This window comes from Anser anser (assembly GCF_964211835.1).
Source record: "Anser anser genome assembly, chromosome: 11".
In the NCBI taxonomy this organism is placed as follows: Eukaryota; Metazoa; Chordata; class Aves; order Anseriformes; family Anatidae; genus Anser; species Anser anser.
Genome location: NC_139732.1, coordinates 19,441,290 through 19,464,637, shown reverse-complemented (window position 1 = coordinate 19,464,637; position 23,348 = coordinate 19,441,290). Strand labels below are relative to the sequence as shown.

Here is a 23,348-nt window from a genome sequence, read left to right as displayed (position 1 = left end):
ACAGTAGGGCATCTCATGTACCCAGACTGGGGTGGGGTAGTCTGAAGATCTTAACTCTCATGGATTATCAATACTGTGCAGTCTGGTGTGTGAAGAGTATGTATCTATTTATCATAATGGTGCTGTCAACTATTCCGTTATCACCGGTTGTTGACCAAAAGATGAAATCAATTTGGGCATGAGGCAAGGAGTTAAAGAAAAAAGCAACAATCCCCTCAAAGAACTACCCTCATATACAACTATTAGATTTCAGAAAGCTGCTCTAGTACCTTGCAGAAGAATTCACAGAGGTCAGGAGGAGGATGGTTGTTTTCCAGCAAAGGTGCAATTGCCTTTAAAAAAATTAAAGAGAGAGAAAAAAAATCATTAGAAGGCTGCAACTGGAGTAAGAGTTCTGCAGGGGAACATTTTTCTTGCAAAAAGAAAGGTCACTTTCCTTTTAAAAAAGGACAAAAGTATCAGTATAGAAATTAGAGGTGGGATGTGTGTTTTACACATAAGCTTAAGCACACCCTTGCTGTGAATCCTCTGGAAAGTTTTGCTTTTAACTACATCAGTGTAAATTCATAAAACACAGCAAAGGAGTAACATTTTTATACTGGTTTCAATGAAAACAGGAGCTGCAAATCAGTTATTTACTATGTAATATAGCAAGGACAAATCTGCTTCACTGTTTCGGTAATAACATCTCTCTAAAAGAAAAAAAACACCACCAAACAAATACATGTCTTTTATATAAGAGTTCAAGCTCACATACAGCTGATAATTCATGAAAAGAAATACAGCACTGTTCCTACCTGGAAGGCCTCTATTTATCAAAATCAAGAATATAACTTTTTGCAAGTTGAGATCAACAATTCCTTCCTTGCTGCTACGCCAACTGATGTGGTTATGCTCAGTAAATACATTAGAGGTCATACCTGCCGCTGAGAGTGTAATGAACTTATGTTGTTGTTACTTCCTTTGTAATTTAGGAAATGGTACTAGAACAATGTATTCTCTCTACGTGATGATGCCTTCGGGCTTTTCCAATCTCGAGCTGAAGGGATTCCCAGTACCCATTTAAAAGTAAGGCTGTAAGCAGCGGCTAGGACATTTTGTATTAAGCAACCGAACACCAGATATTTTATCTGGATGGCATCTGGAGCTTTACTAAGGCAGCCTCTTCTGATTTTTGCTCTCCCCCTCATCTCCTTAAGGCCTTTAGCCACAGCGAGTCTGCTCAAAATGAGCTTGTTTCACAACAGCTGCTTTCACACGCGAGCAGGTTAAGGTTAATGTGAACTTTAACAACGAAACCCAGCATATCTGCAAAGATCTGTTTGGGTTACAGGTAACACTTGTGAAGTTTCTGTTCATTCTTGTATGCCATCCTTCTGCAACTATTCACTCTGCCTCTGGCGGTGGCCCAGAGGGGATGGAGAAGGCAACACGATTTTGGTAGGACTAGAGGGTCCTCGCTGCCCACCCACCACCCGAGCTAAACATCTCCCTGGAATCCACCTTTCGAAGTGTCAGCCATGGCACCAGCCAAACCACAGCAGGCAGGCGTTGCAAAATCACCACGTGCTGATACCTGTCCGGCCACTGCCGTCACTGCAGCAGAGATGGGGCTTGGCTGGCTGTCAGCCTAGGAAAAATGGGCTTTTTTGTTCAGCCTCGTTCCTGCTGAATGCAGGGAATAACCGCAGCAGTCACTGTCAAGAGGGTCGCAGCTCCGCCTGTACGGTCTGTATGGAGAAGAGGCAGCACAAAGAAGCCTGTGTTTGCCTTCTGTGAAACCTGCTGCCTCGCATCGCCCAGTGACGGGCGACTGATCCCCTACCAGGAAGGGACGAGTTGTAATATTGATCTGTTCCAGCAACATCTAGATAGGAAAGGCGGTTTGGTCTGCACAGCAAATCACTGTGTGCTTCTGCAACATGACACAAGCGCACAGCAACAGCAGTACCTCCTAATAGCACAGGTTGGCTGTATAATGGCAGTGAGCTCTAACAGACCGAAACCTCCGACTCCTTAATGGCTGGGGCACAACCTGCAGAAGCGCAGGACTGACCCAAAGCAGCCTTCACTCAGGATCACTGAATAATTTAGGCTGAAGGGACCTTTGGAGGCCACCTGGTCCAACCTTCCTGCTCACAGCAGGGCTACCTGACATCTTTTATTAAAAAATCCTTCCCCAAAACAACCAGTTTTCACTGGAAGCCTGAACTTTCCTTGGCACTGGAGGAAAATGAAAGCTACAGCAGATCTCAAAGAAAAGTAAATGCCATTTCAGAAACTTATCTCTAGCTAAAATGGTATCTTAAGCAGCAGCTACACACAATTCACACCTACTGGCAGCTACACGCTGCCTTGTTTTGCAGAAGGATTCACAGGGACGTGATACGATCAGGTGGTGGTGAAGTTCTAGGTCTGACTGCTGGGAAAATCTCCTGGAAATTGCCAGTGACTGAAATTAAATTACAGTGATGGGGTAGCAATTTCCATCTCTCTGATAAATTGTTGAGATTTTGTGTTTTCTTGCACAAGGAAGAAGGTAGCTATTTGACATACTTATTTCTATGTCTAAATAAATGCAACCTGCGGAAGAGAAACAAGTTGAGGGGCGTATTTCTACAAACCAAGTAAGCAGGGGGTTAAACTGCAGTGACACATACACATATCCGTACTTACAAAAACAATCACTTGCTCACATACCATCAGAGATGGAGACATTCTGTATATGGCAGCATTAGCCCCTCAGGAAACTACTAAGCCTAAGGGTTTTATAGGGCACATCTGGAAATGATGTTTTTTGACTATTTAAAGTACATATATAACATTGCACTGTGTAGCCCAGTAAGGAGGCCATTTTGGAAGCAGATTAACCCTACATATGCTGTATAACTTGAAGAGGAAAATATCATTATTCATCTGTGAAGCAAGAAAAGAGGAACACTAAACCATGCAAAAGCCTATAGGCCAAATTGGTTTGATCCAGTTCAAATTCATCAGCACTGATACAAGTGCTTTCATATCTGCCCAGCTTCAGTAGGGCAGAGGCTTAAGCACTGAGAGAAGTGTTACTGAACCATACGGATTTGTTCCCGGATTTTGACAGAAAGTTACTCACCACAATAATGCTCTCATGGTCTTGAGTGGTTAAGTTGTTGTTCTGCAAGAGTCAAACAGAAGAAATGAATGAGCAAACAGTTCTGAGCTGGCACAGCAGCATACACTGTACTCTCAGCTACCATCAGACACTCACAGAAAGCCTCAAGACTGCCTTTATTTATTTTTAGAATAAAATTAATCAAATTAAAATCATTCTCTTAAAGAAGGTCTTACACAATCTGCTATGAGGGGTTGTGGAAGCTTCCATTTCTTCCTCAGCACCTTCAGATTCAAGTCACCCCAGCCATGAAAGCTAAGCACACAAACACCAGGATGCCGAAGCAGGATTCAATTAACTGGAAAACTAAAGCTAGTGATAGAGTTCTTAAACTTGTTTTCTGTAGCCAGGCTGGATGTTTCTAAGAAAATTAATAAAAGAATTGTTGCATTGTTGTATACCATTTTTGGTAGTAAAACAGCTGCTGCAGTTTTCCTTAAGTTCCTTCTTCTAAAATGGAATCAGTAAAAGCCTACTGGAAGTCACTGGTTTTCAACAGCAAAGTGCTTTTGGCTTTCTCAGCAGCATGATCCATTCAGAGGTTACAGAGCCTACTGCAAGACAAACAGCTGGCAACTTCTTTGGTTATCCCAAATCTTTGCACTTCAGAACTTGGACATCAAAAACCTGCTTGGCATTAAATTTCCTGTCCACAAAAAGTTAACTATTTGAAATAGATGTAAAAAAGGATAGATATCTCTGAAGAAGGAGGCTATTTTTCTCTGCCAGAACTGGCAATAATAAAAAGCTGCGCTATGAATTTATTGGTAGATACATTTGCTGGCCTTGTACAAGGATGATCAGTCTTGCAAACAAAGCCAGTGGAACAGAAGTCAAGGGAAGTTTTACTACTGACTCGAAATAAGACTTGAGTCAGACCCATAACAAATTTACCATGAATAACCGAACAAAACCCCATAGCCTCAAGAGAAATGTTTTTTTGTTTTGTTTCCAGACATCTACCTAACATGGGTCAAATTCTTCTTTTCCCTAAAAAGTACAAATTCCACTCAAGTCAGCAGAAGTCATGAGCAGATTTAAAGAAAAAATTTTGAAAGCCTAAGTTAAAATTAAACCCACCCACAAACTTTTAACTGTTTGTCTCTCATCAAAAGGTGACAGTGTCTTGCATGAGCACGGCTGAGATCATACCTCTGAGAGCAGTTTTGAGACAATCTCCAGTGGGGCTTGGTGAATGGAATCGTCCTGAAGCGGAGACGTCAGCGCCATGTCCACCAGCGTCCTGATCTCCTTCAACACCACCTCCCAGCGGCTGGGGTTACTGAGCACCTTCTTGTACTTGTAAATCTTTTTCTGCAAGGAAAATGGAAGGGTCATGTTGACAGCACCGTAAGCCCCTTGAAAAACTGACTTAGACACGTGCCTCCGACAGGCAATCAGCAAGTGGACTGCTTTGTACTTTGGGTCTTGCCTTTTCTGTTTGCTAAAAAGCTGTACTTAACACATTGCAATGGAAAATAAAACCTCGTATGGGTAAATCAACTATTTCCGCGAATGCAGTGAAAAAACATAGTTCCTTTTTATCTTGAAAAGAAGTTTTTTTTAACTCCAGAGCACCTTTCTTTCCATCACCTCCTCCTGCAAACACCTCCCTCCTCAGGCTAGTAACAGATACTCGCTATTGCACTGTTTCCAGAGCCGTAGGACTTTTTAAAGAGAGTTAGTCACAGGGGTTGGAGGGATCAAAACATCATTCCGCAGATGTTGCACTCCCCAGTGCCGATTGGTGAACTCACGTTCAGAATGAATTACAATTAACAGTAAAAAAAATCCAACTGATCCACAGGCAGTTTGGGCTTTTCCCCCCCGTTCTTGAAGGATGCTGAGAAGTTGTCGTGACTCCCCAGCTGTGACAGAAACACGCCTGCTGAGTCTCTAGATCTCCCTCGCAGCAGTGTTTCAGTGCTCGGCTGAGCACTGCTCGCTGCCCAACGCCACCGCCCTCACCCCTGCTGCTTCCCCCACCGGCGCTGCCCGCAGCAGCTGGGGAGCAGAAGGCACCTCTTACCTCCTCGGCAGCCACGTCGCCGAACGGCTGGCACACAGGCTGCTCGCCAGTATAAATAGCAGTCCCTAGAGGAAAGCCACCCCCCCCTAAATTCCCAGAGGTGGCCTGTTGAAACTCTAGAAGTCCAAGGAAGCGACGAGGGGAGTTACAGCACCAACACGAAGTGCTGAGAGCGGCTTGCCAAAGCCACGTCCTCCAGGCACCACGCCGGGAGGGAGCTGCAGGGTTTTGGCTAGCTGACGGGTCCCTTCACTCATCTCTGCCTGCCCAACTCGCCCTCCGATGAACGGGGTGACAAGAAGTCTGGGTACCTCTCAGGTTTATTGAACAACACCAGCCGGGCACTAAAACACGGCTGCTTTGCACTAAATATGGATTTGCATTTCCAGAGAAATCCCAGAAACCGCCTATTTCATGCAGCTTGCAGATTCAGCTGCACCGTCTGAGCTTAATGCCATGAGTGCAATAAAGGCAGGGGACTTTGCAAAGGGTTACTCTGCTTTGTTTTGGTGTGGGTTTTTTTGCTTTGTTTAATTCTGTTTTGGAGCTTTGCTGCTCCACGCGCTTCCCCTTTCACTCGCGCAGGGCAGCTGCCACCAGGCAGGCAGGCTCACTGCTTCCCCAGCAGATCTCATGCTCAACAAAAAACACAGTCACCTCCGTACCCTATCTGAAATATTGAGAACAATAAAGAAAACACAGATTCTGGATGCTCTGGGTTTTTCTGTGCTGCTGGGGAGGGAGACGAGGGTAGCACTGGGCCGACATGTACAGGGCAGGGCGGGCACAGTGGTGATTTTAAGCTACCAGCACTACTTCCATTACCATCACAGATTTCTTGGAGCCTTGAATCACGGAGAAGCTTGATTCACAGAGAGTTTAACTTTTGTCTGTTCGCACAGTGCATCTTTTTAGGGTCTTTTTCTTAGACCGACTCCGGCACGAAGCAAAGTCCATGTTTCAAAGCCAAGCAGCCCGCTCTGTCACCTGAAGCAGCTCCTCTCTGAGTAAGGACATTAAACAACAACGCCAGCTCCATAGATCTGTTTTCCATGCGGAAATGTCCTCCTTGGTCCCGTACTAGGAAAAAATCAAGCTCAAAGCAGAATTCAAAGCTAGACGAGAAGTGGGGCAGGGGGGCAGTGGTTACTGTGCATCACCTGCTGTGTGCTGCCCCGCTCCTGGGTGTGACGGCGTGGTTGGAGACAGCAGCTCCTTCAGCCAAAGGGATGGCTGCTGAAAGCAAGCTGCTGGCCCCACAGCAGGACCTGAGCACAAATCTCTTCCCTCTGCTGCCAAATCCCCCCTTGCATGGGGGTGGGAGGAGCGAGGGAGGCCTCCTTTCCCTTTTAGAGGCGACCATGAAAAATTAAAGCTCTGTTGATGCTGACGCACATAAGAGGAAAGCCAGAAGGAGCTGTGCTGCGCCAGGGAGACCTCCAAAAGCTCAGAGCAGCAGACAGCAGCTCAAAGGCAGCACCCAGGGAAGCCACCTTTGCACGCACTGTGCCTATTGCTGCCAAAAAAAGGCAGACTTAGCAGTCCCTGCTTCCGCCTTTCAGCACAACGGGGTGTGCTGTGCTGGTGCACCGAGCTGCAGCCTTCCAGGGACGTCGCCCAAGTTTGGAGTGATGGTGGGAAAGCCGCTGGAAATAAATAAATAAGTTGGGACGCCGTCCCCAGGAGGGCTGAACTCTGCTGTCCTGAACCTTTGCCCATGGTTACTGTGCTGTTTTCCTCGGCAGAACGTTTTTCACTGTTGAGCGCCTTGCTGAAAGCCTGAATTAAAGCCTGAACCCTATCAGTCGGATACAGAAGCAATTTGCTTTGTATCAGCAAGCCCTTGGCCAGCACCGAGCCATCTGCTCCATTCTACCTGCGCCGGCTCCGGAGCGAGCAGAAACGATCCCTTAGGAGCCTAAAACAAAGCTGCCCGGTGAAGACCCACGGTGGAGAATGGGCTCATGGACACGTGCGAGGAGCTTGTTCCCCCGAAAACGGGTGTAAAAGATGCTTTCAGTTGTGTACAAGAAAAATGCTGGGCTGGGAATCCAGCCTTGTGCAGATTTCGCTAACAGCAGCGGCTCCCGAGACCACTCCTGCGAGTGACAATACCACGTGCCAGCGTGGAGTTTGACCCTTCTGGTTACTGACCAGCCAGAACCACACAGCTAACGTCATCCCAGAAATCTCGCTATGCTGACTCTTAAAACAGAACCAGTTGAGTTTAATAAGTACCGAGAAGCAGCAAGGGGAATAAGCAACACCAACAGGGCATCCTTCGTTCTCAAGTCACTCTCATTAATTAAGTCTTGCAAAAACCCAAAGATCTAAGTCTTGGTCCTCTTTCAGGGGAGGAGGAATTAAAGCCTACGTGAGAAAAATTACTTTTCCAGGGTTATTAAGCAAGCATGTGACAAAAATCTGTAGGCAGTGGCTTTTGCCATCAGTGCTCAGAAGCTCGTGAACATTGCTGTGAACAGAAAGTTCAGACGGGTCTATGGTAGAGGAAACTTTCAGCTTTTTTTAAATGACATCTCTGTGTGTTACTCTATCCCATAATGGCTTCATCTGGTAGCTCTTGCTCATTCAGCACCTCTCTGGACAAGAATGGAAATACTGATAGAGCTGACATCTAAAAAAATGGTCTCTAATGCACAGAAATGGAAGGCATGGCACGACTGCCTTTCTTGACCCTAACAAGACCTTGCCTGTAAAGAACATCTTAGAGCAGCCTGTGCGCTTGATCCAAAATAGGCGAGATGAAGTTGGCCTTCTCCTTCACCAAAGTTCACCCCTGCTTTGCCATCAGTGGCCAGCAAACATTCTGTATTCTTGAGAACCAGTCTTCCCCTCAGCTACTACTGCCATCGTAACACTAAAATAAATTGCCAGCCCGAACCCAGAGCAGCCAGTTAAATTCTGTGCTCTTTGGTCCTTTTCCTCCCAATATCGTTTCTTTTGTGGCCGAGCTCAAGCTACTGCAGGAACATGCATGACTTGGAGGGCTGCGTGTGCCAGCGGCTGTTTATTCCTCGCCGAGCACCGAGGGTAGCTCCAGCAGAAGGGCAAGGTCGCCCTCCTGCCCAGCGGTCCTCCCCAGCTCAGCGAGGGGATGCCCGAGCCAAGCTGGTGCTACGGTTTGGTTTTGATGGAGCTTCAGTAAAATGGAGGTAGCCCTTGCTAGACGTAAGTAGACAAAGGAAAAAAGCACAGAGCAGCCACTGGAACTGTTTTCCCCACCGTTGCAGAACTTTCTGTTAAAATGCTACGTACCAAGAAACAGGAAAGTTGCTTGCAATGTCCAGTACACGTCTGGCATGTCCTACACAAGTCAGGAGCTGTACCATGTATTCTTGAGCACCACCTGCTGGCATCTCGTCTATTCAATCACTGCCTTCGTGACAACAAAGATGGCATCCCCAGGACTCAGCTAGGTCCCTGTTCTAACACAGGCAGTGCTCAAGGTATTCTGAAAAACAGGTGAGAATAACTTGCTGCTAACAGATAGCTTCCCTGTTAGCCAGGGATAGGCTTGCATCACCAGGTGGATCCACTGAAAGCCTTTCAGCCTTTAGCAATATAAAGATAAAAAGCAACTTGACTAAGTCTACAAGTGCCATTCCAGGCAAAGGGCTGGGGCCAGAACCGGTGTATATAAACGCTGGCAAAGCGGGGACGTGGGACTGCTCATGCCGCAGCAAACTCCTCCTGACCTTCAGAAGGTTTTGCTAGGAAAATTCCTGATCCTCCCTTGGTGAAGGTCTACGTAAAACTTCATTTCCTGACAATTCGTATTAAAAAATTCCAAAGAAATCGACGATATTTACGGCACTGAGACCAGCACCCATGAGCGTAAGCCCTGACTAAATACACCAAGTGACAGTCTCTGCCCCTAGCAGCTCACGGTCTCGATGACTGCAGGCAGGAAGGAGAAGCAGAGCAAGAAAGCTGAGGTGATTTCCTTGAGGTACATGGCAGGTCAGGACCAGAGCAAGACTGAGGCCCCCTGACTCTCAGGCCTCGGCCCAGTTGCTAGCTGAGAGCACATCTAAATAAACGCACCGCCAACGTGCACGGGGCAAGCAGGCCGAATGCTGACACCCCATCGCTGTGCTTCCCACTCATCTGCCCGCAAGCCTTTTTTCGGCCTACATTCATTAACCTTTCTGTTTTCCACTGGTGTCTAGCACCTCGCTCCAGGTCTCAGTTAATCCAAGCAAGAACCCTGGCCGCCCAAACCGGCGCTGTGTCGAAGCCGCCGGAGTTCAGCGGGTTCAGGAGCAGTGACGTGGGTTGAGCTGTTACTAATACACAGGCTGGAACAACTGAACAGGCACTTCCCACGGGCACAAAGCTTGTCCTTTGCTCAGATACCACTGGGACAACACCGCTGCAGGACTGAAAGAATGCTGAAATAAACAAAACTTGAAAGGGACGCGCCATGGGTTGCATTTCTGCTTAGGCCAAGAGAGGTGCAATGTGGCCAGGGGACCTGGGGGCTCACAGGGCAGCCCCTCACTCACAACACTGGGCACCTGCGACAGTAACGCACTGGAGAACTTGCTCCCAAAGCATGCTGTATTTATATTACATGTACATCCACCTCCTTTGCCCACAGCTGTCCCCTGGCTGGCTGTCCTTCTGGGTTTGTGCTCTATGGTGTGTTCTAGACCACTGCAAAGACACCCTTCAGCAAAGGTGGGTGAAAGGATGAGAAGGAAAGGATATTCTATGCAAGGGAAGAGAAAAAATGAAATGAAATGAAATAAAATAAAATAACATAACATACAATAACATAACATACAATAACATAACATAAAAACACCATGCAAGCAGGTCTTAAGTTTATAGACTCCACTGAAGACAAACCTGCATGCAAATATAGTGTATGTGCCTCCAAAAATCGAAGGCAACTCAAAAATTGTGGCTTCCTTTTATCCCCCAAGTGGGGAAGGAAGGGGTTCTCTGGTGGACTCACCGCCAAGCAGAGAGACCAGGCTTTGCTTTTGCCCGTCTCTCGCCTTTTTCTCCAGTCCCTGCCCTTCGGTCACCAAGATCCAGGAGCGCAGCTGGCGGATCCAAACCCAGATCTCCCTTAGCTGTGCGTTCGAGATGCCGTTTCCCAGCTAGAAAACGCAAAAGGCCAACTGCGGCTCCAGCTGCACTGAGCATGGGCTAATGCGGTTACTCTCGTAATCAGACCTGTCCACAGGGGAGACATTTTTTGGCAGGGCTGACTCCGATGCATTCCCCGAAACCCTCCATCCCTGCTTCCATTTCCTTTTGGCAAACGCTCCCATTCTTCAGGCCCCGGTTCCAGCATCAGCTTTACACTTCAGGTTGGCAAAACATCAGCTCTCATCCTGCACACAGCAACTGCTGTTCCGTATTTTCCATATCAGAGCCAAGCTGGGGTTTGTTTTTAATGTTGCTTTGGCTATGCGGAATTTCACTATGACTGCAGATACGCTTCGAGCAGAAGCACAAGCCACACCTCGCTTGTGAAAAACATTGGTAGAGCCACAGCTGCGGTCTTGGGTTGCAAATCCCATGCAACGTCTCCCCAGAAGAAGAAATGTTTTAAAACACATTGACCATGTGGGGTTTGGGGTGGTGTTTCTTTTGGTTTTAAGCTTAAGTCGCACAACACCTTTTTCTCCTGATGTTGGGCAGGAGGAAAATCTTCGTTGCAGTTGATAACCACAGGTACTGGAAAGCTCTGCCCTAGGTGCATGCTGGTGGGGTTACAAACCCCTCTGGGGCTGTCTCAAACCATTCTGCAGAATGAGTAAGAAAACCTCCACGGAGAGGTTGCCGGAGTCGCAGAATCAGGGCAGGAGCCAGACACCCTGCTTCATTTACAGCACTCTGACAGCCTCTGAGTCACCGTCAGAGGAGGTTTCAGACATGCTCAGGCACAACTCTCTCCTCCTGCAGGGCCTCGCCGCTGCCTGCTGCAGCACTTTTGGCCCTTTTTGCCAGCGCAGCAACTGCTTAGCACGGACACTGCCTGGGCATCGGCACCTCTGGGCGCTGCTGCCACAACCCACGGTTTCCAGAGGGGGTGCAAGCCTGACATGCATGAGCTGGAGTCAGCAAAATCACGTTCCATTAAAAAAATAATAATAAAATAACAGACTACTGGATGAAAAGCAGGAATATGTGTGCACCATTCAGTTCCACACTCTCCAAAACCTTCAGTGGACTAACCGCATTGCAGTGCGTGGGAAAAAAACAGCATTAAACTCCAGCAGGAACTGTATGACTGTGGAGTTCAGCATTGAATCAGAGAAAGCAGAAGCCACAAAGCACCGTGACATGAACTGCTATGTAGGTGCAGTCCTGGCTGCGTACAGACCTAGCATTACTGGCTGCATTACAGGATGCACCTGACACCAAGGTGAAGTGCTCCGGGTTTCCCGTACCTACATATCTGTGCGCTTTATAACCCACACATGACGGCTGCGGCTGTGGAGCCCGGTCCTTGACATCCACCGGCTCTCAGGCTGCAGCGGGAATAAATGACTTTGCCACTGCAGAGACGAGATAGTGCGTAGGGGGAAAAAAAAAAAAAAGAAAAAGAAAAAAAAAGAACACGCACAATCTTATCGTCACTGCACTTTGACCAGGTCTGCCAGAGGAAAAGCCGTGCACAAGGCCACCGTGGAGAACAGGCAGGCAGCATACCTGCTGTGCAGAAAGCCACCCCACCGACAGTACTGATCCCACTCAGGCACGAGAGCTCTTCATCACCAGGAAAAGGGGACGCTGCCTCATCTGCAAGGCTGCAGAACATATGCCAGTCCTTTCAGGCACGAAGGGACTCTGATGGGAAGGACTTGCCACCCGAGAAACCGCCTTGAATTAGGATTAAGCAGCTGGCTAATGGTAGGAGCTGTTAACAAAAGATAACCTCTGAAAGAGAATCCGGTCCAATTCTGTTTTCTGGGAAACGCCAGTCAGCTTAGGTAGCACCGAGTGGCGTACAGAGCAATTATTTCTTCCCAGATATGCAAACCAGATTAAAAAGCCACGTCATCCCTTTTCCTTAGTAGTCTGCTGCTAGCAGTGGGCACCCTCGCTTTCTCCTGCCCTCCTCCCCGCTCGCCAGTCAGCAAAACCTTCTAAATGGACGTTTACCCACCTGCTTCACTCTCTCCTCCTTGGCAAATGCATTATTTTGCTGAGTTTCCAGCACTTCAGAGCCATAAATGGCTTTGAGATTGACTTCTCTCTCATGTGCACCTGCATCATCAATGTCGTCAGCAAGAGAGATGTGCAGGGCTCGAGGAGCGTGTTTGTGTCAGAGAGCTGCTGCAGAGCCGTGGGGAGAGCACAGGCACTGGGTACTGATGTGAGGCTTGCAAGCATCTTAAAAGGGACTTTGGGAAAGCAGGGTGTTTCTGCCTGCAGATCGCAGGGCTTTGGAGCTCTGAATTTCCCAGTTTCTCACAGGGAGATACCAGATTTTAGAGCAGCATCTGCATCTCAGACAGTGCCATCGCTCTGTTCCACATTTTTACGTCCCATCTCACTGCACCAAGTCAGCACAGAACACCAAAGCCACTGCAGCTTTTTAGCCCACCGAAACACCACCAGATCTCTGCGATTTGCTCGTCTTCTTTCCCCCTCGTACAAACGCTGCACGACGTGCAAATCCAACCGAGACCCGCAGCGTTCAGCTCTCTGACCCCACGGCCGACATCCTCGCAGAGCATCCCGCATTGCTGGGGTGACACTAACACCGCCGTGCTCTGGGGACAGGCTGATGCAAGCAAGGCGCTGACAATCGCCCCGCTGCCATCGGTGCATCTTGCCTCTGGCCTCACAGCCCGAGGGAGCATTCCCATCTCAAATCCTACAGCAAAGAGCGGTGAGGCAGTGGCTTCTGAATGAAGACAGGGGAACAAAAGGAGTACTTTTACTAGCATTGTTTTCTGCTGCTTTTTTTTTTCTAATTTTGAAACAATTGCTATTTCTGGGGGGGAAAAAATAAGGAAGTGTGACAGACATGCTGGGCATGTGACTCGTAGCAGATGATACAGGCTGTGACACTTGCAACTTTCAGAGTTTTTTGTGGATATTAGCAGCAATTTTATAATCCTCTAAGACAACGAATTACGCATACTCTGATGCTCTGGACGCACAGTAATTATACTGGAATAAATAAACAAGAAAAAAAAAACACATGCAAGGCAGGAAAGAGAAATCTAAAACAACACCTCCATCTCCTTTGCTCCTTCAGGCTCCTGTAAGTCTTCTCCAGACACCCATGAAGTAATTGGCAAGAGTCCTCATAACATCAATAATGCAGAACTGGGTCCCAGCACAGCAGCTTAACAAGGCACTTAGTACGTGCCAACTCCCCGAGTTAGGCTTTCACACCCAATGCGTCGTGCAAGAAGGATAATTACACTCCTGGGAAAGACTACCAGCGCTGTGCTCATACGAGATCTCCGAAACACCACATTTCTACCTCGCCTCTGCAGCTAGGAACCTTACCGAGAGATCAATTTTGGTGCAGCCCTGTATTAGAGCAGCTACAGAGGAGAAGTTGTAATTTGGTGAACCTAGTGGTCACCGTGACCTGGAAGTCTTGAATTGCAAAAGATTAGTCATATGGTCGGCCCTGGAATAATGCTGAAGAGCAATTTGTCAGGACGAAAAATGAGGATTCCTCTTGGCCAGTGGTGCAGCATTCCTGAGAAGCAACATACTCCAGCAATTGTAGTTACTCCTCCTCGGAGCCGAGACCTAGGCACACAATAACACCCTGACCTGTTTATTCAGCTGTTTTTGACACCCCTCTATCTTCAGACCTAATATTAGTTTGAATAGGATAGCATCCAAGTCTAGCAGGGAAAATTTAGAGCTGGTCCTGACTTAGCTAAGGCAAGAAAATAACTATCTAGTTTCTACTCAGATTTCACCACTGGCCGATTAATTGGCCGGAGTCCCGCCGCCCTAAAAAAGCCTCTTTTGGCAATGCAGGAGGCAGCTGGGGGTACACAAGTGGGTGCATAGGGCTGGGCGAGGGCAGAGCAGCAGCTCGGATCCAGGCTGGCATCTCAGCACGGTGCCGAGAGCCTCTTTTGGCCGGACAAAGTGCGGTGCCGCCGTGTTCAAAATGCTCAAAACGATAAACTGCTCTACCTTCTTAAAACACTTCTAATGATTTATAATGAGAAGAAACGTCTAGATCCAATTCTGTCAGCATCCTGTCTGGTTTTCATCCATCCGTTTTCCCTTCCCCGAGCGAGAGCCGTGCCTTTCTGCTGCTGACAGCACGGTTACCTCCCGCAGACTGTGGTCCCAGAAACAAGAGGCAAGGCCAAGATTTTTTCGAGTGACGCCTGATAACACATGGCCTGAGGCTGATCGAACGTGCATGGGAAAACGAGGGGGCCAACAGACTTCATGTGCTCGTGGAAACGTCCTAAGCCAAAAGTAGTGGGGGAGGATAGTTAACAGCAAAAAATCAACGTGATTTAACTAAAAAGCTGCATGTATGATGAGATTTCCATGGGTAGCTCCTGACTTGGCAGCGAGGTTGTTCAGCCCACAGACCAACCATTCCCCAAAGGGCGAGGGGACGGCACCGGAGAGCCCCATGCAAGGCAGCAGGCTGCACCTCACCTCGCCTTTCCATGGGAAGTGTAAGGCAACAGCCAAGCACTTGTGGCCTGCCTTTTGTTTTGTCAGGAGCTTGTTCCTTTAAAGCTCATGAGTAGTCAAAGCCCACAATGCTTTTAAAGCCCCGAGGCTTTGAAAGGCAAACCTTAATTCCACAGCTTAGGTTCCCATCAATATATGATTGACTCATACACAGACACAAAAGGGGGAAAAAAAAAAAAGCAGTCATCAGCCTAATTGTATATGAACTATTTGTTGCTTCACCTCAAAATAACAGAAAATGTGAAGTTCTGTGTTCTGCTAAAATACTTGGGGTTTTTAGCTAAAGAAAGCAAAGAAATAGCCAAGACAATTACAGTTGTGTGTGCGCTCCCTAACCACCAAAGAGAGGGTCTGAAGTCCAGCAGACACCACCCCAAAGAGCTGCTGAGTGTGTCGGTGAATAATATTTTCGCTATGAAGCACAGCACAGGGCTCCTGAGTTGTCACAGGGTACCAAAGCTTCCTCTCTCAGATCGTAAATCAGGTGATTAAACACAAATGACAGACGTGGGCATTTTCAGCCATAACTGATGTGATTTTTTTCCCGATCTCATAGTTTTAAGGCATGATTTACCGACATTTAAGGCTCTAAATTTTAATGCCATCATTTAGATTCTATATAAGCCCCACTCCTGTATAAGCACTATTTTTAATCATTACCATGGTGACAAAACCGTAAAGGTGCTTTTACACAAGGAAAGCTTCGCCACACTTTTGAGAACAGTTTCTCTTAACTTAATTTTGTGTAGTTCTATAGCACAGAAAAATACCCCCCTCTGAACTTTCCCTGTTAGATACAGGTACAGACACACACAGCTGGGCAAATCATCTACTGTATAAAAATATTCTGTGTTAATGGACAGGGAATTCATAAACTGGACACGGTACAAACCAGAGAGGGCCTCATTATTCAGGTCAAGTGTGACTTTACATGACAAGCAATCCCTTTGCAATTAACAGGGCCGCTTGTGCATTGAAGTAACTATTTCCCGAAGACACAGATCAAGCAATCCCTAAGGGAACCAGAGAAATATTAATTCAAAATTAAAGTTATTGAACGAGGGCCAACAATTCTTGTTTTAGCATTCACTGCAAAATGTTTGCAAATCCCAAATGACAGCATTGTTCCAGTTCCCAATTCATGGGAATCAAAACACGGAGTCTGTGTAGAAAATGAATGTGAAAACAAGGGTAATGTGTTTGTTGATGGCGAGTGCATACACGCACGGGGCTGCACAAGCAAGGGCACAAGCAGGCGGTGGAGGGAGGTGGCTGTTCCCCTCCGCTCAGCACTTGGGAGACCACACATGAGCTCTGTGGTCAGTCTGCGGCCTCTCAGCTGGGCTGTCCACGCTCTGAGCAACCTCATTCAACTCCAAAGTACACCCTGCGATGAGTGGGAAGGAAGGGGATGTGGGTGGTGAGAGGACCAGACGATGTTCAGTGGTCCCTTCCAAGCTGAACTACTCTACAATTAACACTTTTTCCCTGTCCCTGCTAGCAGATGGGTAAAATCCCTGATCAGGCAGCATTACTCATGAGAGGACAACCAAAAAGTGGTTAATAGCATCAGTAGGAAAGACAAGATATAGGCAAGCCTTTCGAGAAGATCCAGGTCATGGGCACACAAAGCTCCCAGCCTGAGTCATACTTCACGCTTTACTGCAGCCCTAGGTCTATTCTCTCTGCCCTGGGTCGATTCAGGACATTCCCCCAAAGCCTTCAGCTGCCATGTTTCATTGCTGCATCATTCAGCTAACCAGAAAACACAAGCAATCCACATCTCATAATGCAGGCGATGTTCAGAGTTTACTATCAAGCACGCTAAAAAAGCCCTGTGTAACCTTTAGGTTACAGGCAAAAGGTTTGCGTTTCCCCCAGCAAATGCCAACCTCTACTTGTAGGGCCCATCACCGGAGAAGACCCCAGGACCCCCTGGGAAGACCTCAAGGAGGTTGAATTCCAAAGCAGGGTGGTACTAGCCTAGTCAAGTGGTCTTTCCATGACCCACACTTAGAGCACGTGCTGTAGTAGGGCTCAACGTTGGCTAAAGGGGATGGTACCTCTGCGTGCCACATGTCGTACAAGCACACAGAAACAGGCCTTACCCCAAAGACAGCAACAGATAAAAGGGCAACGAAGCAGACGGATACTGTCAGGGGTACACAGATGGGTATTTGTGTGTGTCCCAAAATTACAAGGTCCAGTACCCATCAAAGCCAAGCTTAGCTGTAGTCATCCCCTACAGAAACGGCTGGTTATCACCGTATCTAGCCTAGATCCAGAACGGGCAATGAACTGCACGTGTTATCATCTTTTGTGTGTCCACAGAAAGTGTTGTTATCTTTATCGATACGCTGCTACGACTTATCAGCTCCCAAGTACCAAAGATTATGTATCATGGTTTCAAACCAACCTCCCTGGTTGAAAGGAATGCTTCTTACCCGATGGATTAATGATTTGTTTATGTACGAGGATTTGGACGGTTGTTAACATGTTCTGTTTATTCTCTGAACAACGACAGTTTGGCTTAGCCATAACCCAAAGGAAATCGGGATTTCTAAAAATAGGCTGAGGTGGCCAATAATCTTTTAGGAGTTGCTGATAGCCAGATTAAACAAGAAATTACGCATAACCCTTAGTGGGAGGGTTTCAAATGGAAAACCCCAAGAGAAAATGAGTACATAAGGAACAGACTGCCCCGACATCCAGACTGCCTTCAATAAGCACAGTATTCAAGGAGAAAGTCACACCTAAAAAGCTGTGTAAGCATCTTGACAGCTAGTTAGCTGGATGACACATAAAACCTCTTGGAACTGGATCTAAAACATGGATAATTGCATGTTGGGTTTTCTCTCAGTTCTGTTTATCTGTAGCATCTCTTTTATTATTCTCTGGGCTGCAGAAAGAAATTATTTTTGATTTTTATTTCAATGTTTGTCTCTTGGAACAAAAATTATTTCCAGGGTGCTGGCTGGCAAATTGAATTCCCACAGCGTGTTAATCCTTAAAACTGCGCCACATAAAAGCTCTCACAGACCTCAGCACCTTCGTACAAGGCCAAAGGATACCCGGTAAGTGCCCAAACCGAAGGAGCTTCCCCAGATGTTTAACAATACAACAATTCACTAGAGCCAGCCATTTTCCTGGTAGCTCAGACAACAGGCAGGCCACAACCGAGTCCAACAGCTTGAAGCATAGGAAAAGGAGGCAGAAAGGTATAAACAGAGCCCAGATCTGCTCCCACAGCTGTACTGCACGTATTCCTGTTTTAAGATCAAGGAGGCTGAGGCTAATCCCCACTGCTGGGAATCAGTTTGCTGGCTCTCAGTTTGCCGGCTATCAGTTTGCCATCTGCAAAAAGGGGCTGGGGAAGCGAAGTTCTCCTGCTCCATCCACATGCAGAGCCTCGTATGGGGAGGCTCTGGGTTCAGCTGGACCCCCCAGACACTTCCACCCCAGGAATACAAACAACAGCAAGCTCGTCTCCGTGGAGTAGCTGTTCTCCCCCAAGTAACTACTTCAGCTATCTGCACCACTTTGCATCTGTGCTCCGCATCCCCGCAGAAATGTTTTGACCTATTATTTGCAAGACCACTGGACAAATATATCATTCATCAGCACAACCACCCAATTATAATACAGCTGCGGCGATCGCGCTGCCAGCTGGTGCTTTGTGTAAATGACCCATTCCAGAAGAATAGACTTCGTGGGGTTTTGTGGGTTCCCTCACTAACTGCTTAATCATCAAACCATGCAAATTTCGGAGCAAGATGAACATCGGCACCTGGCTGTTAAAGTCACAGGCTGCAGTGCTAGGGAAGTGGTAAAAGCTTCAGCAGGGTACACCGTGCTCCTCCGGTCTCTAGAGATATACTGCTTGCCCTGCCTCTTAGTTCTGGTGTGGTTTCACTCAAACCTGCCAAATATCCTCCAAAGCAAAGAGCAGAAAGTTACCAGGTGTTCTTCCTCTCTGCTAAGCAATAAAACCCATCAAAACTACCTCCGTGTTAGCAAAGAGGAATTTGTTAGTGTAAAGTACCTGGGCAGTGACTAAACCCTGCCACTGTTCTTATGGGAAAAAGCTACTTGCTATTCTTGGTAAAGGGAAGGCCTTTCGAATCAAGATAATGTTTCACTTGTTTTTCAAAAGCCAACTTAATGGGGGTGGGGAGGGAAGCAAGGAAGCAAAAAATAAAATCCACTTTGCAACAAGTTAAATTACTCAGAGTTTCCCAAAATGAGAGGCTTGGTCAGAAGCGTTGGAAAGTTTAAGAAATACTCCTTTAAAAACAACTCCCACAGAGCAAAGCTCCCTCTCCATGACCGAAAGGCATGTGAGCAAGCCAGGTCATTCTGCCCAGGCTTTTTCTTCATCGTTAAATTGATGGGGTGGGAGGGGGTGGGACCAGGTTGCATCTTTATACTCTCTTCACATTTTTCAGAGCTGCATCTCCAGCCCCGATCTTGGCCTCACTGCAGGAGGGAAGTGGGCACATGCCACCAGCACGGTGTTGCCTCAAACATCCTGCCCGGGGACTAGGTTCTGCCTTTCTCTGATCGTCCTCGCCTGCCAGCGCAGGAGGGAATTAACAGCCAGACGGAGATAGTGTCTCTGCATGCTTTAAGCTTCAATGCCTCTTTGTTATCCTCAGGAGTTGCGAAGAAATCAAGGCCAGCTAGGCATTGTGTTAATGAGACTGTCAAGAGGCCAAAATAAAGTGCCACACCAGGGCCCTGCCTTCTGCTATCAGCACCGCTGTCCCACGCTGATTTGGGCAGCCGGGGGAACAGGCTGGAGAATATGCCAGTGGTCTGGAAAAGGAGATGTCGACACTTGGCTCCTACTGATAAGAACCTGGACCCACTCGGCACACAATGCTGCCAGCCGCTGGTGGCTATACAAAGCCCACAAACCCTGCGGTTTTGTCACACAACTATTTTCCAACAGCAGTGCTATCAGAAACACCTACGGCCAAACCAGTTTGGTGGGAGGGACTTGCTTATATTTTCACATGCGGTTGCTGTCAGCAGGCTGAAATCTTGATAAGCTACGCAGCCAACCTGGCTGGCTTTACTGAAACCCTGCCGAAGAGAAATCCCGAGCTGCAAAGCCGCCGTTTTGTTTCATACCACCAGGCAGAGGACAACCGCACTCAGCATCTGGCCCAAACTTATTTCCAACTGCATCTCGGATCCATACGGATTCCATCCAAAGGTCAGCAGCTACAGTTTGTGATGAGGAATGTTCTGCTTTGGAGACACAATGTTGTCACTGTGATCCGCTTCCCCTGCCCAGAGCAAGCGGTCCATTGTTCCCACTGAATGCGAGAAGGGGCTCGAAATCTTTGAAATGGACACTGCCTTTAAATCCAAATCATTCAAAGCATGGACACAGACTGATGCTACTTACAGTAAGTGACTCTGAAAGACACTCTTTCTCCATAGTTTCACCAAAAAAAAAGAAAAAAAGAAAAAGAAAAGCAACCCAAGTATCCCAAGAGCCCAGAACATGTGATTGGGCTGCAGTCATTCCATAATGCATTGCACTTCACGGTACAAACCCCCAAACCATCCAATCTCTGTACTGCTTCTATATGAATTCACTTGCTATCTGCTTTTTTTGAAATCATCAGACGTTAATAACAATAGGCTACGTAACAAGTGAATGAGTCCAGTCCACTTCATTCACTATATGAACATGTTGGAACCGCACAAACGTTCTGATTTAGGGTTTGTGGAAGCAAAGAGCCATTCGGAGCTCTCACAACGGAGGAACAGGGAATGTTAAAAAGTAGTGTAAGAGACATACAAGGAAACTGTAAAGTGCAGGACTTACCTTCCACTGCAAAGAATGGAACCACTGATCCCTCAGGTAACTGTTTGCAGCCTGTAATAAAAAAAGTTGCAAATAGAATCATTAGTTTCTATCAGTGTTTCAGACCAGTGAGCCAAAACTAAGCAAGTCACCCATGTGTGCCCTAAAAGCGGCAAGGCTGCACTCGCTGTATTCGTCGAACTTTATGACCTTGGCTAACTTCAACCCCAGCCTCACCAGAGTGAGGGCAACTCTTCGCTCAGAGCTACAATTTGACATTACAACCGATTTATTTTCATGGGAAGCAATGACACAGAGACCTTGCTGCAGATGTAAAATACTGAACCAAAAACCTACAAAACATGAACCTCCTAGGAAATGGTGTCCAGCCCAAAGACTGTGAAAAATCCTCACTGATTTCAATCAGGGTTTGATCAGATCTTTGATGGCTGTAGGACATTTGCTTTTCCCATTAATCGCAGCAAGCAGGGCAAGAAGATGGGCTGATATTTCACTCAGAGGGGTGGTTTTTTTACATGCGCCAGCCTCCCTTGTCCTGTTCCTCAGCTGGCCACAAGGCAATTCAAATAACGCCGCGGCTCCGTCAGCGATATTAAAACAGAAGGAAAAGCACAGCACAGACGTGCACATACATGCACGGACCGCAGCAACTGCATAAATGTTGCAATAACTGCTCCCAGGGATCTCCCCTTTTTGTCCGTATTAAGCAGAGCTGCCAGAAATTCTCAGTGTGGAGCCAGGTTCGTAGCCAATGAAGGAATAGTTCAGCGCTCCCAAAGGTCAAAAGGCTCGGTATCAAAAAATATAAAAGCATCCACAGTGACGTAAATACGCATGCCTTAACAAGGTGACATAAGTTTGAAATATTTGAGTGGGTAGAGATGCCCTTTGGCTTTTCCAGCTCTATCTCGTCCCTGCCAGTTTTACTCACGATGCAAAATGTTTTACACAATCAGTGAGAATTATAGGATAGCCCATATAGCCACATTAAAAAACGGTGAGGTTTCTTCACTAGAGAAAAAAACACTCGTTTCCTGCAAATTAAAGCATCCCTTCAACAATTTTTACTCTCCAACACCTTTTTAGATAAGTATGCACTGAATTTCACTTCCTGGCAAAGTTCACTGATAACGTCAAGAATACTCGAAGTAAAAATATTGCATGCAGTCCAAAATTGTGTTTAATCTCAGGGTCAGATACTGATCTCACAGAGAAAGAAATTTGGACTGATTTCTCTGAACTAAATGGAGTAAATGCTCTTTTGCATATGTATTACGTGTTATTTGGTTTTATACAGAGATGAGAATCAACTGCTCCTCTAGCAGATCTCTAGGCAATAAAGCAGAATAAATCTATCACAAAAAGTCTTGACTGACCACAACGTTTATCAGAAACAAACTTTCCATCTCAAAAAGTACGCTGGCTTATCAGAATATGAATTTGCTACAAACTGAAATAAAAAACATTATTTCCTTCCTTTTTTATGCAATGGAAAATTTTACAAACATTTAACACTTAGAGTGGGGTTCTTTGGGATATTTTGGTTTGCCAATATTTAACAATTTTCTTTCTGCTATTTACCTAGTATTTTGTATACACATGTATGTTAAAATATGTAAGGCAGACCTTTTACCTATGTATGCTAAAGAACTGAATTTCATTTAATATTGTTTATACTGTATTTTAATATAATACGAAGGTCAAAAAGAAGTTGACACAATAGGACATGAAGAAATTTTTGCCATAATTAAAAAGGCAGAAAGTAAATATGCTTAGGTACTTTCTTTCTCCACCTCTCTCTCTTCCTGCTCCCCCTCCCTTCCCCTCTCTCTCAAAAACATTTCATGGAGGGGAACAAAAACTCTAGCAGTGCTTTTTGGATAAATATTCCTGTAGAAGTGAGTGCTCACGATGACTCTAGCTGGAGTTTCATATCTTGTTACTCATGGGAAAAACCTCTGCCAGTGCACAGGGAAAAGACCAGAAGCAGAAGTGGCTGCTGCTGAAGGACAAGACTGTCAGTAGGAACAATCGTCAGTGCCAGTAAAACTCAAAAACTGCAGCAGCTGATATTTGGAGTACTCTATCAGGAACTTCAAGTCCATTAACAACTTTGTCAGAAGAATATATGGAGATATTTTTAAACACAGTAACCAAAGTGGGGCCATAAGCCCACAAGCCTGAACATCCAGTCACTTGCCTTTTAAGAAGGGCTGAAAATATTTGTAGGCTTGAGCCCATATATTATGCAACAGCACCATTAACAACTTACACATCCATTACTTTCTTAGAAAAAAAAAATCATATGCAGATTGAGCATACAGGAGCTATGCTAACCTACTACGATGCTGATATTTAAGTTGATAAAACCCAAAATATTCTAGGGATATGAAGTACTTCTCTCAAACATGCAAAACACCAACCTGACTTAATCTCTGGTCTGATCATAACGTGGCTTGAGCCAACATCCACATGAGGCTAAAGAAAGAGCAAGCACTACGTGGGAACTGCTGAGAACCATTAGTAACTGTCCTGTTTTTGTGATGTCAGCAACTACAGGTTGTAAGAACTCCACAAATAAATAGCAAATACTACATATAGATAGATTTTGCAGCCAACTGGAGCCTTACATAAATTGGATGACAGAA

At 46.4% G+C, this 23,348-nt stretch overlaps 1 protein-coding gene across 8 annotated transcripts in view; it reads right to left on the bottom strand.

The window, feature by feature from the left end:
* CMIP (c-Maf inducing protein) overlaps nucleotides 1-23,348 on the bottom strand; it is a 128,823-nt gene that overhangs the window by 28,709 nt on the left and 76,766 nt on the right. For all 8 annotated transcript variants that reach the window (XM_083851660.1, XM_083851661.1, XM_083851663.1 and 5 more), the window contains 4 exons: nucleotides 20,701-20,751; nucleotides 4,307-4,468; nucleotides 3,116-3,157; nucleotides 270-332 (listed from right to left, as the gene is read on the bottom strand). In XM_083851660.1, the coding sequence (XP_083707786.1) occupies nucleotides 270-332; nucleotides 3,116-3,157; nucleotides 4,307-4,468; nucleotides 20,701-20,751 (318 nt within the window). The remainder of the gene's footprint in view (nucleotides 1-269; nucleotides 333-3,115; nucleotides 3,158-4,306; nucleotides 4,469-20,700; nucleotides 20,752-23,348) is intronic.